Source organism: Lacerta agilis, chromosome 3 (assembly GCF_009819535.1).
Source record: "Lacerta agilis isolate rLacAgi1 chromosome 3, rLacAgi1.pri, whole genome shotgun sequence".
Lineage (NCBI taxonomy): Eukaryota > Metazoa > Chordata > Lepidosauria > Squamata > Lacertidae > Lacerta > Lacerta agilis.
Genome location: NC_046314.1, coordinates 103594392 through 103610279, shown reverse-complemented (window position 1 = coordinate 103610279; position 15888 = coordinate 103594392). Strand labels below are relative to the sequence as shown.

The following is a 15888-nucleotide window of genomic DNA, read 5'->3' as shown; positions in this document are numbered from 1 at the left end:
TATATACAGTATTTATTGAAGCAACTAGTATCCATAAGTTACTATGTACAGACTTTACAAATAAAAGAAACAAAACATAAAATCTTTCCTCTCTGTCTCTCTCTACACTGACCACTTTCTCCACACCAATCTAACACCAACACACAAGCTCTCACACAGAGCTCACTCTTTAGGAACTCATTGACCAATCACAGGTCGTTGCTAAGGGTCTAGAGAGAGAGCAGATCTGGGCTTTCTGCCAACTGGTAATTGCTTGAAGATAGACAGCTGAATTTCTGCATGTAGGCAATTTGAAATCTCTAACAGTCTGATGATTGACAGTTGCATTGCCCTACCCATCTGTCAGTGCCTGATGCGCAGCACTTTCCCAACAGCCCTCAGGGTGCCGAATGCAAGGGGCTCTGCTGCTCCTGCAACCCCAAGTGGATTGCCTTGAAACCTCTTCTGAAACAGAGGGGCACTCTCATTGGAAATGGCTTGGTGCCATTGCAGGAAGGGGCTTTTCAGCTGATTGACAAGGGGAAGACACTTTGCTCCAGCAAAGGAACAATTGGCAGCTCATTTCAAGCTCCCAGCTGTTGCTTGGTAACCATGCCAGTACCTGCCCCATCCCAGGTGTCACATCAGGTGGGTGCAGTTTAGGGACAACAGCCTCCTGAGCCCAATGGGGAGGCCTGGTGGGCTCAGCTTTTGACCACAGACTACCCCCAGCTCCGCTCTAGGTTGCGCCAAACATGCTTTTTGCAAAAGACTTGATGCCTGCTGCTTTATCTCACCTTCACCAGATCCCTTCTCCTTAAATTAGGTTGTACTTGCCATGCCTTACGATACGCCTGTTCCAGGATACAGGAACAATACTGTGAACACCATGAGGCTGTGGTCAGCCAAGGCGCCCAACGATTTCAATCTTGAAGAGTGTAAGTGCCATCTCGATTTTCAGTTTAAAATATGGTAACCCTAGTTAAATAGCAACTAGTGGGGGCAGGGGGGAGCATCTGGATTGGGTTCACAGACAGCAGGATCTAACCCTTCCTTCCTGCACCATAGCACAGGCAAAATCCCCACCCCAGTTGCTATTTGCTGGGAAAATAGGGCTGCTGCTGATGCCATGACACTTTTTATCAAGAGAATATGCAATTATTCTAGAGTTTTGCATTTTATGTGGTGGGCTGCTCCGCTGAGATGTGTTCCTTCTCTCCACCTAGTTAATGTCGGAGATTATATCGAGGCTGTGCTGGATAGAAACCTGGCAGAAAACATATCCAGAGTGTTGTACCCAAACGATAACGTAAGTGGCTCTTCTGTGTTGCGTTAAAATCTCTCCTGGTTAAGAAAATTTGTTAGAATTTTTATGTCGCCTGCGTTGACCATGGTTCGCCTTAGCATGGCATGTGAAACAGGGCACAAAACAACAGTGGCAAGCGCCATTGGACAAGGAGGTAATAACCAGGTGGGCTTTAGATATAGGGAAAACCATCAATTTATCAGGATGGGAAGAATTATGGAAAAAGAATTGGAAATTTGCAGCCTGCAAAGCGCTAAGGGAAAATTTAATCAAGATGTTTTATAGATGGTACTCAACACCTGCCAAAATAGCTTAAATGTATAAAACAAAAGCAAACCCGTGTTGGAGGTGCGGTAAAGCAGAAGGGACACTTATACATATCTGGTGGCCCTGTGAAAAAAATCAAAAGCTTCTGGGCTATAGTATATCATGAACTTTAAAAAATGTTTAAATATAGCTTTCCTGTTAGGAATAACAGACACAAGTATAGCAAAAGAGGATTGGAAAATATTCCTTCATGCCACAGGCGCCGCGAGGACTTTAATTGCCAGAAGTTGGAAAAAAGAATTTGTGCCAACAAAAAAGGAATGGCAGGGTAAATTATTAGATTATACTGAATTGGCCAGATTAACAGAGACAATTAGGGGACAAACTAGACAAGAATTTCAAAAAGAATGGGAAAAATACGGAGAATACTTTACCAAACAGTGCCCCCAAATATACACCTGGACTTGTTTCGATTAATTTCTACAGGAGACTTTGCGTTTTTTTAAAGGATTTTTTTAGGGGAAATAGTAATAATCGCACATGAAAGCAACAGTATACAAGAAGTAAATAAGGAGGCCATTTACAGGATAAAGGAAGTCTTTTTTATGTTATGTTTTCTTTGTGTAAGGGGATAGGAGTTTAATTTTGATAATTAAATTGTCAACGGTGGTAGGTTTGTTTGTATGTATGTATGAGTTGTTGTGGACTGTGTTGTAAATAAAGTAAAGAAAATTGGGAGGGGGGAAAAACAACGGCAACCGGCACATCACCAACTATTCTTACTGTTTTTGCGCTGGATCTCCTGCCATCTTCTTTGCATGGGATGATGCTGAGGTCCCTATGGCAGGCTTGCCAGCAGTGGCCACAGGAGTGACGATTCTTCTCTCTGCCTTCCAAAGTTCTTTGAAGGGAAAGAGCTGCGTTTGAAGCAAGAGTACTTTGTGGTCGCCGCCACTCTCCAGGATATCATACGCCGATTCAAGTCCTCCAAATTCGGGTGCCGCGACCCCGTGAGAACCTGCTTCGAGACCTTCCCTGACAAGGTGTGGATATTTAAAAACGAGGGCCGAGACATAATTGCAGCTTTTGTTTCAAAGGACACCTCGGGTTTTTGCCTTTGGTTTGGGTGGAGGAGCCCTCGACATTTCACAAAAATGTTTGAGAACCTGGAGAGTCCCCAAGCAAGCTCTGGCTGACTCCCCCCCCCCCCAGGTTGAAACAGCTTCATCTTTAGATGTCCATTTTACAGGTTGCCATCCAGCTGAATGACACCCACCCAGCCCTCTCTATTCCTGAGCTCATGAGGATCTTTGTTGATGTGGAAAAAATGGACTGGGATAAGGTGAGAGGAAAATTGACACAGCATTATTGCATGTGACAGCAAGGTTCTCTCCATGCAAACTATCCCAAGAGAACTGTGGGATTGTCTGCTGATGAAAGTGACCATGTGATTGATAATACCGTCATTTGTCTGTTTTAAGCCCCTAAGTAGTAGCAGTTGCCAGGACATTGCCCCCGATATATCACGATGTTTTGCTGGTGATATATCACGATGTTGAGAACCGGATGTCGCCCAACCCTCACACACGTCGTGATCTGCGATATATTGCCAGGTCAAATGTTATGAAACAAGTTATCACGATGTGAACTTCCCAAACCGGTTTTGGATGATGTATCAATATATCGTCCAGCCCTACTGCTGACCAACCACATCCTCCCTCCGCAGCAACAGAAAAAGGCACCAAATTTTTAAAAGCATACTCTCTTTGGATTCAGAAGAAAAATTAGGCTGTGTATGCACCGCTGTTTACTCTGGCTCCCACGCACTCCCACCACAGGTGTTTGAAGCCGAGTACATATGAGTGTGTTCCCTGTAGTTTCTTGAGAAATACTGCTGTTTGATTATTTTCCTTCCAACCAACTTCCATCCAGTTCAAAGACGGGAGCTGCGGCTAAGCTGAGGTGTGTCTATTTGAGACAGCCATTGCACATGCTCAGATGGCGGCTTCGTTGAATTCAGCATGGGTGGCCCCACCCACCTGGCCTGCGGGGCTACTTAGGATCTTGCTGAACAGCAATCCCCTTTCCCCTCTCCTCCTAGTGCCACAAGTCAGTCACTATCCAGGTACATTTAGTGCTTCCATAATCCGATTGCAACTGACAAGCCGCAGGTCGGGTTTAGCCAAACCTGCTTAATGAGCCTAAGAGAGTGCAGCAGCTTGGTTGCTACCAGGATCAGATTCAGTCTGCAGTGCCCTCTGCGACGAACCTCCACTTCAGACTCTCCCCTCGTTACTAAGTGAATTTTTAATCAGGTGTTCTGGGTCAAATTACAATGCACCCCACCTGTCCCTCTGAGGCCCGTCTGTTATTTCAATCCCCTTTTATCTATAATCTGGGGATCCCTTAGTAACGGGAGTTTTCCTGTCCAGCGGCCGTGGCCGGTTATATCCTCTGCTCAGGGCTTCAGGGGTTAACCTCTCCTTTGTCTACAGTCTCTCCTTAGATCCCCTCACTATACCAGTTAGCTAAGCCCTCTTAGCAACTCTGTGGCAATACCAGGGTTTCCGCCCGCTAGCCCCTCCTGAGGGAACTCCAAGACACAAACTACCCCCCTTCAGGTTAGTTTTGTCCTTTCCCTGAGTTCACCTCCTCAAGAGCCTATATAACTCGCTGGACCAAATGAACGACGATATTTTCTGAGCTCACAATAAGAGGTCTTTATTTCTTACAGAACATAACGGTTTCAGCAGTGGTTCATAAGCTTAGTTTCATAACAGTGTAAACTCTTTCTTTCAGCAACAAATACACATCTTCAACGATCCTAACCTAACCTAACCTAAACCAAACCTGGCCCCACACCCTCCTTCTTCCAGTCACCACTCTCCTCACACTAAGGCTGCTCCCTCCTTTTAAAGAGCGGAATGTCCCGCCTCCCAAGGGGTATCTGCCACTCAAACTGGGGTGCCCATTAACTCCTAAAACACCATGGGTTTCTGAACATCCCCTAACTTAGATCTGATTCATTACACCCTCGTGTTATCTCATCAGTTGTTTTTAATTTTTTTGCTCCAGGCCTGGGAAGTCACAAAGCGAACTTGTGCGTACACCAACCACACCGTATTGCCTGAAGCCCTGGAGCGCTGGCCTGTCTCTATGTTCGAGAAACTCCTGCCAAGACACTTGGAGATCATTTATGCTATCAATCAGAAACATCTCGACGTAAGGAGACGGGATAAATGAGGTGGTGGGAAAAAGGGGGTTGGGTTGACTGCGAGGCCTGGAGGCTCAGTCTGCACCTAAGCGACAAGTTGCCCATTGCCAAAGCCAGAAGCTTTGTAGAACTTTGTGGAATCCTATTGGCACTTGGCGTCACCTCAGCCCTGCTGAATTAGTAGCTGCAATACTGGCCACCTTCAGCGGAGGCGCTATGACACAGAAGGGAGGTGATGGCTAATTCTTCTACAGTGCTGCCTGCTGGCCAGGAGGTGGTATTGCAGCAGCAGTTCAGCGGGGATCAGGTGACAGAAAGGCAAACTGCTATGGTAATGCAGAGCGAGGAAGTTGGAGATTAAAGGGCTCTGTTGCCCTGGCACAACAAAATCGGGCATTTTGCTGTTTGGAAAGTAACATGGAAATGCCTCCAAAAGTGTAGAGTGAGCAAATAGCTAAACAGATGTAGTATAAACACCCCACAATAAAATCAGAATAAGTGTCCATTGTTGTAGAACCAACCTGCGGACAAATCAGAACAGATGCTCAATAAAGATTGGACATAGTCTAACCTCCATGTAAGTGTTGTGTTAGCAAATCAGGATGAGTACTCAATAAGTAGGTCATCTGGAGGGGCCCAAAAACCTCCAACATACAAGCTGTGGCGGTTTCTAGGGGAGAGGAAGTAAAATGGGCTTATGACTTCAATCGTCCAGGGAATTTCTTCACATTTTTTCTGGTGTAAAGGGTTCCATTGTGGGATCTGATTTAGACCTTGTTGTTAATATCCCCCTTTCCTTGTGTCCTTGCAGCATGTGGCGGCCGTCTTCCCAGGGGACATTGACCGCCTCCGAAGGATGTCCGTGATAGAGGAAGGAGACTGCAAGAGGATCAATATGGCCAACCTGTGTATCATTGGCTCGCATGCAGTCAACGGAGTGGCCAGGATTCACTCGGAGATTGTGAAGAGCTCTATGTGAGTCCTGCTTCCTTCACTTTTTTGCAACAGGCTGTCAGCTCAGGGGAAGACATGGTAGGCTGTCAGAGTCTCCCCAGGGATCTATGAGCAAGGATAGTTTATTTCCTGCACATGCATCACTGCAAATCCTTCACCAAACTGTTTGATTTTTCCATTCTTCTTTTCTTTTTTATGCACCTCTTTCTGGCCCAGACCCCAGAAATAGCTTATTGTTCTTATTCTCATTCTTATTTTTTATTGAATTTATATACCACCCTATGCCCTCAGGTCTCAGGGCGGTTAACAAAATAAAATAAAAAATATAAAACTAGAAAATCTACATAACTGTTTCTTTAGCGGTCGCATTGCACTGCTCACTGTTATCAACTGACCCTAAATGGCACATGACTCCACCTCTTCCTCCTCCCTTGTGATCCATCTTGTGCTTTTTTTAGATTCAAAGATTTCTACGAAATGGATCCAGAGAAGTTTCAGAACAAGACAAATGGCATCACTCCGAGGCGGTGGCTCCTGCTTTGTAACCCGGGACTCTCTGATGTCATTGTGGAGGTGAACTACTGGAGACTTCAGCCAATAGGAATTCCTTGGAGCAATTACCCCTGTTGTTGGGTCGTCCTCCTCCCCAATGGATCTTTCTTCATTCCATTTCCCCCCCCTTAGATCAGGGCCGTTGAACCTCAGACCTAGGGCCTGAATGTGGCTTCCCAGGCTTTGGTTTCTGATGCTTTGGACTCTCTGCAGACCACACCCCACATTTTTGCTTCTGGCCCCACCCACCTTGACATGTGGCCTCTGCAAGGTTACCCAGAAGGAAATGTGTCCCTTTCATCAAAAAGCATCCCCCACCCTTGGAGCTTCTTGGGTTTGGGATGCGCAAGAATTCAGTTGCCATGTTCCTAACTTCATGGTCTTTTCACCCTGGCTGTTCATGGTTTTTGTAGTGCAGGGAACGCAGAATGAAACACCAGATAAGCAGGTCTGTCGATTGATGGTTTTCTTTCTTCTTTTCACTACAGAGAATTGGGGAAGATTTTCTAACGGATCTAAGCCAGCTCAAGAAGCTGCTAAGCTTTGTCAATGACGAGGCCTTCATCAGGGATGTCGCCAAAGTTAAACAGGTGAGGATGGCAGCATGTTAGCGAGACACACCGTGATATGCTGGGCTGTGGTCAGGGCAAACCGTATATGTTAATTGCTGGTTCTAACCATGTTCCAATGTATTTTAATTACTGTTTTTTAAACTAATTTGTTCTTGCGACTTTTGTATTTTATAATTCTGCTTTAAAATATTGTAAGCTGCCTTACAGCTTGAGTGGATGGTGGGATATAGATAAATTATACAATCTAGAATCCCAGCTTAGACCAAACTGTGCAGCTGGAGTCAGGCTTAAATGTCCCATCCAGTAACTTCAGGCCCAAATTTCCTTTTGCCAGGAGAACAAGCAGAAGTTCTCAGCCTACTTGGAAAAGCAGTACAAGGTGAAAATCAACCCTGCCTCTATTTTTGATGTGCACGTCAAAAGAATTCATGAATACAAGAGGCAGCTCCTCAATTGCCTGCATATCATTACACTCTACAACCGTGAGTAGCTTAGCCCAACAAAGCAACAACTTCGGGGCTACGGAATGCTTTTGGACAAAAATAATCATAATAATGCAGCGCCAAATGTATGCAGGAGATTGGAAAACTAGCTTGTTGGGGAAATATTCTTATCTCTGTCTGATGCGCTAAAAGTTTTCTTACATGCAAGGATGCTTTTGCGAGCATTCGGAAATGCAGTCACTCCACCTGCAGATCGAAGAGTTATAGTCCTGAGGATGCTTAGCACATGAAAAAAAGTTGAGTTGGGGGGGGGGGGGCATGATAATAGAATCCTAGAATCGTAAAGTTGGAAGGGACCTAAGGGTAATCTAGTCTAACCCCCTGCAACAACAACAATTTATTATTTATACCCTGCCCATCCGGCTGGGTTTCCCCAACCACTCTGGGCGGCTCCCAACAGAATATCAATCAATAAAATTTATTCGACCATCAGTCAGTACACAATCATTATCCCTACAAAGATTAAAACGTCTCAACATCTCAAGGATCTTAACACTAAAACATACAATGAGAACTAGATTATACATTTAGACCCATGTCAATACTGTCGATTTTAACCGTATGGCGTTATAAGGGCCAAAACAAGAAATTTGGCCACCAAGAAAGTTGTGGTACTAGTGCAATTATTCAACAAAAACAAAACCTGTCTTCCTCTGTCTACTAGGCTAAATTGGCCTAGGAGTGGAGCTATAAATTTTTGTCTAAGATCTGCATAAAATGGGCAGATCAAAAGGATATGTTCAGTTGACTCAACTGCTCCCTGGGCACAGGGACAGGATCTCTGGGCATATGGAACTCCCCTGTATCTTCCCCACAAAACCACCAATTCCAGAACATTCCCAACAGAATATTAAAAACATGATAAAACATCAAACATTAAAAACTTCCCAAACAGAGTTGCCTTCAGGTGTCTTCTAAAAGTCAGATAGTTGTTTATTTCTTTGAAATCTGATGGGAGGCATTCCACAGGGCGGGCGCCACTGCCAAAAAGGCCCTCTGCCTGGTTCTTTGTAACCTCACTTTTCGCAGTGAGGGAACTGCCAGAAGGCCGTCGGAGCTGGACCTCAGTGTTTGAGCTTGAATGATGGGGGGTGGAGACTGGGCCGACACCCTTTAGGGCTTTAAAGTTCAGCACCAACACTTTGAATTGTGCTCAGAAACCAATGTATGGTCTCAGCATCCGCTCCCAGTCACTACTCTAGCTGCCGCATTCTGGATAATGCCTTTGAATGCTACTTGCTAGGAGTCATGAACAGGGAGGTGGCTGCTGCGCTCATTCTCTGCTTGCGGGCTTCCCAGAGGCATCTGGCTGTTCGCTGTCAGAACAGGATGCCTGGCCTGATCCAGCCAGTCTCTTAGGTTCTTAATTTTGCTGTGTGTGTAGATTAGTCTTAAGAGCCATGCCATTTTACTCTACAAGTATCACCAGTGTGCCTCTCCACCAGCAATACTGCATTCCTTTTAGCTCAAGGTCCCAGGGCTTTGCCACGCTGTGAGATTTCAGACTTCGTAGATGCATGTTCAGGAACTTGATCAGAACCTCATATAATTAACCGAAGGGCTGGCAAACAAGTCATCAGCTGGCAGGCCAGAGTGAGAATGTGGATATCTTGCAGGAAGTCATCTGTGTGGTTTGCAGATCATATGCCGGAATGTGATAGGAGCCAGACCACGGCTGATGAGAGCCAGGCATTTATTTTGCAGTGTTCTTATTGAGGCATTGTCCATCTTACATTTAAAAGTACATCTCAAAATAATATTTTGCATAGCAACAGCCTTCAATGGCTGAGTTCCATCATTGCTTTTTTCCTTTTCTCTGCATTGCTTTTTTTGAATGTATTTGCTAATCTGAGTGAGAGAAAAGAAAAAGAGAAAGGAGGGAAAATCTCTTAATTAATATAATAGTTTCAACAACAAAAAATTAAGATGAAATAATTATGTAAGTTGAAATAGGTTGGGCAGAGGGGAAATGCGACCTGTAGTTTTCTCATTCCAATAATTGATAAAGAGAGACCACCTCCCAATTGTTATTGTTTTGTTGTTTTGGTTTACTAGTGTTTTATCTTGTATTTTATTCTGTGAACTGCCCTGAGATCTTTCGATGAAGGGTGGTATATAGATTTAATAAATAAATGACACAAATTAATCATCACATTGCTTTTTCCAGGCATCAGAAAAGACCCAAAAAAGTCCTGCGTGCCAAGAACAGTTATGATTGGAGGAAAGGTAAGGGACTTGATGCTCAAGCCAGCTTCCTCCTCAGTACTTGGGACAGTGTTTCCTAAACTGCAGACAAGCACATGCACACATTCCCTCCCTAGGTTAGCACTGGTAGTGTCTTCCAACTTGCTCCTGCAGGCTTTATTTTTCGAGCGTGTAAACATGAGAACTACCCTGTTTTCCTGACTTCCAGACAGAGGCTCTTGTTATCAATGAATCTGGACAGCACCCCTCCTGAAGCTGTTTGCCTGATTACACACCCTGGCTCCTTCCCACCAAGTCCCTCTTGATCCACGTGTACCTTCCCTCTCTGCCTCCAGGGAGACATAGATTCTCAAAGGGCCAAGCCTCCGCCATGTGCGAATGTGATAAGGAGACACTGGAGTCTCTCCAGCATATTATGTTCGCTTGCCCCTTGTTCAACATGCCACGGGCAAACTTGCTGGGATCAATCATACAGAAACTAGAGGGCACCCCACCAGAATTCCACCTCGCCCAAATCTTGCAGGATAAGGATACTCATACGACCCTGAAAGTGGCAAGGTTCCTGGTCGCTGTCCTCACCCAAAAGCGACGCCAAGGATCACTACAAGCTAGCTAAGGCTTAGTGTGCCATTCTATTTTATTGTAAACACTCATCTACTGTTATCTAGTTTTTTTCCCTTTTAATATCACTTTGGTTGACTGTGGTGTTTTACCAGCTGTTGTTCCCACTTGTTATCTATGTGTTTTTTACTTGTATGGGCCTATGGCCGTAAATAAAATTCTATTCTATTTTATTCTGCCTCCAGGCTGCCCCTGGCTACCACATGGCAAAGATGATTATCAGGCTGATCACGGCCATTGGAGACGTCGTCAATAATGACCCTTACATAGGCGACAGGCTGAAAGTCATCTTCTTGGAGAACTACAGAGTGTCCCTTGCTGAGAAAGGTAAGAGGGCGAGGATGTTCTTAGGCATTGGCACAAGGCCTCTGGAGACTTTTGGCTCGGACTTTGGAGATGCTGGTCGTTGAACCAGGCAAGGCAGGTGTTGTAGTGCTGAGCTACAATCTAGGCAAAAGGTTGGTTGGTTGGTTTTAAGTAGGGGAGAAGCATTTTTTACCGGAATATCTTTTTTTTCCCCACTCCACCCCAGTGATCCCTGCTTCAGATCTGTCTGAACAGATCTCCACCGCTGGGACTGAGGCTTCAGGGACAGGGAACATGAAATTCATGCTGAACGGAGCCCTCACCATCGGGACCATGGATGGCGCCAATGTAGAAATGGCTGAGGAGGCCGGAGAGGAGAACCTCTTCATTTTTGGCATGCGGGTGGAAGACGTAGAGGCGATGGATAAGAAAGGGTTTGTATGGACAGCCGCGTTAGCCTTGCGTCCTGGAAACAGGTTGTGTAGCAGGGATGGCTTTCCCTTGACGTCCCTTGGTCTTAGCCTTGCTTCAGCTGCATGAAAACTGCTCAGATTAAATGGAGCAAAGGAGACCTGTTTTGTGAGGCTGATGGGGGGGGGACCTCAAACCCAGGGAAGGAATGTGGCCCTCCACACTTCTCTGTCTCACGCTCAGGACTCTCCACTGGCCACACCTCCTCCCTAGCCACGCCCTCTTTCTCCAAGCCACACCCCCTTGGTGGTCATCCATTACACACACCCTGTGTGTGGTTTTACCTGGCTAGAATTCTGGTTGTTGTGCTCCTTGGTTGACTAAATGCAGAATAAAGAGGAGCCTGTGAGTGTGTAGGAACCAGCCTGCTAGGCAAAGACAACATTCACATTTTTCTCCAGCCCTCTCTGCTGGTGGCAAGTGGTCTCTACCAGGTTATACAGCCTTTGTTGGGGAAGGGCTGGGGAGAATCTTGGTTACCCCTTTTCTACATCATTGCCACAAGATGTTTGCTCTGGTGATAGAAAGAGCACGCACTATTCCAAAAAGAAATAGATTTTAAAAGTGGGGTGGAAGTTCTTCAAATACTACAACAACTTATTTTTTTAAAAAACAAAAACCATAAGTGTATTGAGCACAATACATATGTCTGTGTCGATCTGCTTGTGGGTTGCTTTGGACTAATTAACTCTACATAACATGTACTAGATCTAATAATGGCAGACCGCTTGCTACTAATTAGCCAAGCCTATGCCCTTTAATTTGACTTGGTGTCATCGTGGGCAATCGCTTCGGAATTAAATCCAGTTTGTCAGTCATTTGGACTTGGGCCAGCCCTGTCGTTAGGCCGAGTGAGGCAGCCACCTCGGTTGGCAAATGCTTAGTGGTGGCAGGATGTTGGAGGAGAGCTGTGTGTGCCATGTGGCTTGCCTTATGCCCCTCAAACTACCCTTATGCTGCCCTCCGGTGTGGTGGAAGAGCCCGTCCCATCAGCAACGTTGACGCAAGGTCTAGCTGCCAGAATGTCATTTGCCTCAGATGGTAAAATGTCTTGGGCCGGCCCTCTTTGGATTACTTTAGTACAGGGCTGTTGACTCTTTTGAGTGGAGCATATAAAGCAAGGGGTCCCCAAACTAAGGCCCGGGGGCCGGATGCAGCCCAATCGCCTTCTAAATCCAGCCTGCAGACGGTCTAGGAATCAGCGTGTTTTTACATGAGTAGAATGTGAATGTGTCCTTTTATTTAAAATGCATCTCTGGGTTATTTGTGGGGCCTGCCTGGTGTTTTTACATGAGTAGAATGTGTCCTTTGATTTAAAATGCACCTCTAGGTTATTTGTGGGGCATAGGAATTCGTTCATTATTATTTTTTTTCAAAATATAGTCCGGCCCCCCACAAGGTCTGAGGGACAGTGGACCGGCCCCCTGCTGAAAAAGTTTGCTGACCCCTGATATAAAGCAACGTGTTCTGCAAGCGATGACGAGAATGCCAAAGATGTCATTTGTTTCCTCGTTTAGGTACAACGCTAAGGAATACTATGAGAGGATTCCAGAGCTCAAACAAGCTATTGACCAAATTGGCAGCGGCTTCTTCTCACCAGATAATCCCGGGTGCTTCCGAGATGTCGTCGACATGCTGATGTATCATGACAGGTGAGAGGCAGCAATCGAGCGCCTTCCTTGCATGCTCTAAACCAGGGTTACGCGGTGGTATGCGTTTCATGGATGACATGCCATCCCTGGCTTCACTTTTCAGGCAGTCCATGGTGTGGCTTTTCTGTGTCTTTGCAGCCACCCAGCTGGCTCTGTGTCTCCATATTACGTTACCACCATCGAGAGGGAAATGGGCAGCTGTTTATAATGGCTGACAATCATTTTATGTCAAAGGCATATACACATACACTGTTGTATTTGCCCTGGCCTTTGCAGTGGTGAGTAAAAGAAAAAGGTGAAGAGAACATGCCTCTGAGGTCGCAGTTACTCTCAGACGCTTCTTTGTTTCAGGTTTAAGGTGTTTGCCGATTATGAAGCCTACATCAAAGCTCAAGGGCAAGTGGACAAGCTGTACATGGTAAGACCAACGTTCAACAAGTTTTGAAGATTTAAAAAATGGGCTTATTTGTGAAATAGATAGAAGACTGTGTCTCTGGTATCCTAGGGTGAACCAAGTGGTGGGGAAGGTCCCCCTCTGCTCAATGGATTTGTAGACTGAAAAGTGCAGCTTGGGTAGCCCAAATTTGAATTTCAGCCAGCAAAACGCTGTCTTCATTCATTCATTCATTCTGTATCCTACCTTTCTTTACAAAGATGCCCGAGGCAGCTAACCATGTAAAATGAAAAAATATATTAGAAAACCATCTAAATGCAGATAGAAGGGCAGATGATATACAGGTTAAGTGAGCAAGAGATATCTTCAAACAATGGTGAAACATCAATGGGGAAAGTTCCAGATTGTAGGCAGGGAGTTCCACGGCCAGGGTCCCTGATGGATTAAAGTAGGTTGGAGAGAGGGTGGACAACAGGCTGCAGGAGGAAATAAGTCTTGGCTGCCATATATTCTGCTGCCGTAAAGGAGTTATGGACATAGACTATTCTATGGGGTTGTAGATTCCCTATTAAAGGTTAGCTATTATATACAGGCAAGGGGACACGGGTGGCGCTGTGGTCTAAACCACTGAGCCTTGGGCTTGTTGATCAAAGGTTTGGGGGTTTGAATCCCCGCGAAGGGGTGAGCTCCCGTTGCTCGGTCCCAGCTCCCACCAACCTAGCAGTTCGAAAGAACACCAAAAAATGCAAGTAGATTAATAGGAAGGTAAACGACGTTTCTGTGTGCTGCTCTGGTTTCGCCAGAAGCGGCTTAGCCACATGACCCAGAAAAACTGTCTGCGGACAAATGCCGGCTCCTTCGGCCTGTAAAGCGAGATGAGCGCCGCAACCACAGAGTCATCCGCAACTGGACTTAACTGTCAGGGGTCCTTTAGCTTTACCTTTTTATTATATACAGGTGAAACTTGAAAAATTAGAATATTGTGGGAAAGTCCATTTATGTAAGCAATTGTTTTCATTAGCTACTGGAGTTTAATATATGAGATAGACTCATGACATGCAAAGCGAGATATGTCAAGCCTTTGTTTGTTATAATTGTGATGATTATGGCGTACAGCTGATGAAAACCCCCAAGTTGAAATTGTTAATTTGGGGTTCTCATCAGCTGTACACCATAATCATCACAATTATAACAAATATAGGCTTGACATATCTCGCTTTGCATGTCATGAGTCTATCTCATATATTAGTTTCACCTTTTAAGTTGAATTACTGAAAGAAATGAACCTTTCCACGATATTCTAATTTTTCGAGTTTCACCTGTCCAGGAGGCGACCATTTTAGGCACATCTATTTGACACACAACTTGCCAATGTGCACATTGCTTTGGCCCTGGAAGGGGATGGAACGGACTTAAGTGCGACTGTTGACACATGCAATGACCCAGAACACAACACCCGCAAAAACAGAGAGTTGCCAGCTGGCAACTCTTAATTTGCGCACATTCGATGCCCGCACGACTGCACACGCATTGCTTGGCACTGGAAGAGGGTGGGGCGGACTTATGCACGCGATGACCCTGAATGCCATCCCCACGTAAATTGGGGGGGGGCTGCCTGTAATTATAACCTGCGTTGTGTCTTTTGGGGTTCCTCTGCTGAAGCTACCAAACTTCCCACTCGTTTCCTTTCTAGAATCCCAGAGAGTGGACCAAAAAGGTAATCAAGAACATTGCGTGCTCTGGCAAGTTTTCCAGTGACAGGACAATTACCGAGTACGCCAGAGAAATCTGGGGGGTGGAGCCCTCTGCCGTGAAGATTCCTCCACCCAACATCCCGAGGGAGTAAGTCCGCTGCAAGAGGTGCATGCAAACGCCCTGCTACTCTGGCACTTCCTGCTTCCCAATGAATATTCCACAGATGAATTCAAAACGTGCATTTTACCACCCGCTGGGCGTCTCATATATTTATAAAAGGCATGGTGGTTACTTGAAAACAGAGGCAAACTGGTGCCCTGCAGGATTACAGCCAATAAGCGTTGACCTTGTTGGCAGTGATAAGATTCTGAGCCTAAAGCAGGGAGCTTGAGTGAGGAAGGTGAGATGAGGCCATTCTCTCTTTTAAAACCCCTATTTAACCAATGCAACCTGCATGCATGTTCTGTATTGTTGAGACGGTACCTGACTTCCCAGGCCCTTTTGTTCCCATGCCAGGCCGCCCTATTTAGTCAGGAGATGCTTATGTCTGTTTGGAAAAAAAACCCCTGCAAAGACAAGAGTTGGGTGCCGTCAGATGACTTACTTTGAACAAACATGTGCTGCCCTCTGTCGGGAGGTTAGGCTGGAACTCTTCAATGACCCCCAAATAGATGCACTTTTCAAATATCATGTTCTGAAGAAATTCCCATCCTTTCTGTTATTAGATGCCTAAACGGTTGTTATTAACCTGCTCCAGTTTTAAACTGTCAATTTGCATGTGCTGAACTCAAGTGTTTTTTTAATCGAGAAGATCTCTCTCTCTCTCTCTATATATATATAACTATATGGAAACTTCTGGCAACAGGACACCCAAAGAACACCTGGGGGTTTAACAAGGATGCTGAAGAAAATTTAAGCAGTGCTGAAAAGGCCTATTGCTGTCATCTAGAGTGCAGACCAGCACAACACATGATGATGCTACTAGAGAAAACCTGTAGTCCGCTAGATACTTGGCAGTCTTCAGCAAAAAAAAAAAAAAAAAAATCCCCACCAAAAAAGCCAAGATGCTTTTTTGAGTCTTCAGGTACACCACCATCTGTGGTTTGTAGGCTCCTTTTGGCTTAGTGGGTCATAAGTTGTGCAGCTTTGATGCAGAAGTTGCATTTCCTGCAGGAGGGGTGGGTAACCTGTGGCCCT

The 15888-nt window shown here is 45.4% G+C and overlaps 1 protein-coding gene across 1 annotated transcript in view; it reads left to right on the top strand.

The window, feature by feature from the left end:
• The window catches only part of PYGB (glycogen phosphorylase B), a 40094-nt gene extending 24622 nt beyond the window's left edge, over positions 1-15472 (top strand). Inside the window, exons 6-20 of the mRNA XM_033145048.1 lie at positions 806-917; positions 1206-1288; positions 2452-2595; positions 2802-2894; positions 4628-4774; positions 5578-5741; positions 6179-6293; positions 6761-6862; positions 7179-7326; positions 9515-9573; positions 10359-10500; positions 10706-10913; positions 12468-12602; positions 12954-13020; positions 14690-15472. Coding sequence (XP_033000939.1) covers positions 806-917; positions 1206-1288; positions 2452-2595; positions 2802-2894; positions 4628-4774; positions 5578-5741; positions 6179-6293; positions 6761-6862; positions 7179-7326; positions 9515-9573; positions 10359-10500; positions 10706-10913; positions 12468-12602; positions 12954-13020; positions 14690-14842 — 1872 coding nt within the window. The 3' untranslated portion in view covers positions 14843-15472. The remainder of the gene's footprint in view (positions 1-805; positions 918-1205; positions 1289-2451; positions 2596-2801; positions 2895-4627; positions 4775-5577; positions 5742-6178; positions 6294-6760; positions 6863-7178; positions 7327-9514; positions 9574-10358; positions 10501-10705; positions 10914-12467; positions 12603-12953; positions 13021-14689) is intronic.
• Positions 15473-15888: the final 416 nt, after the last annotated feature.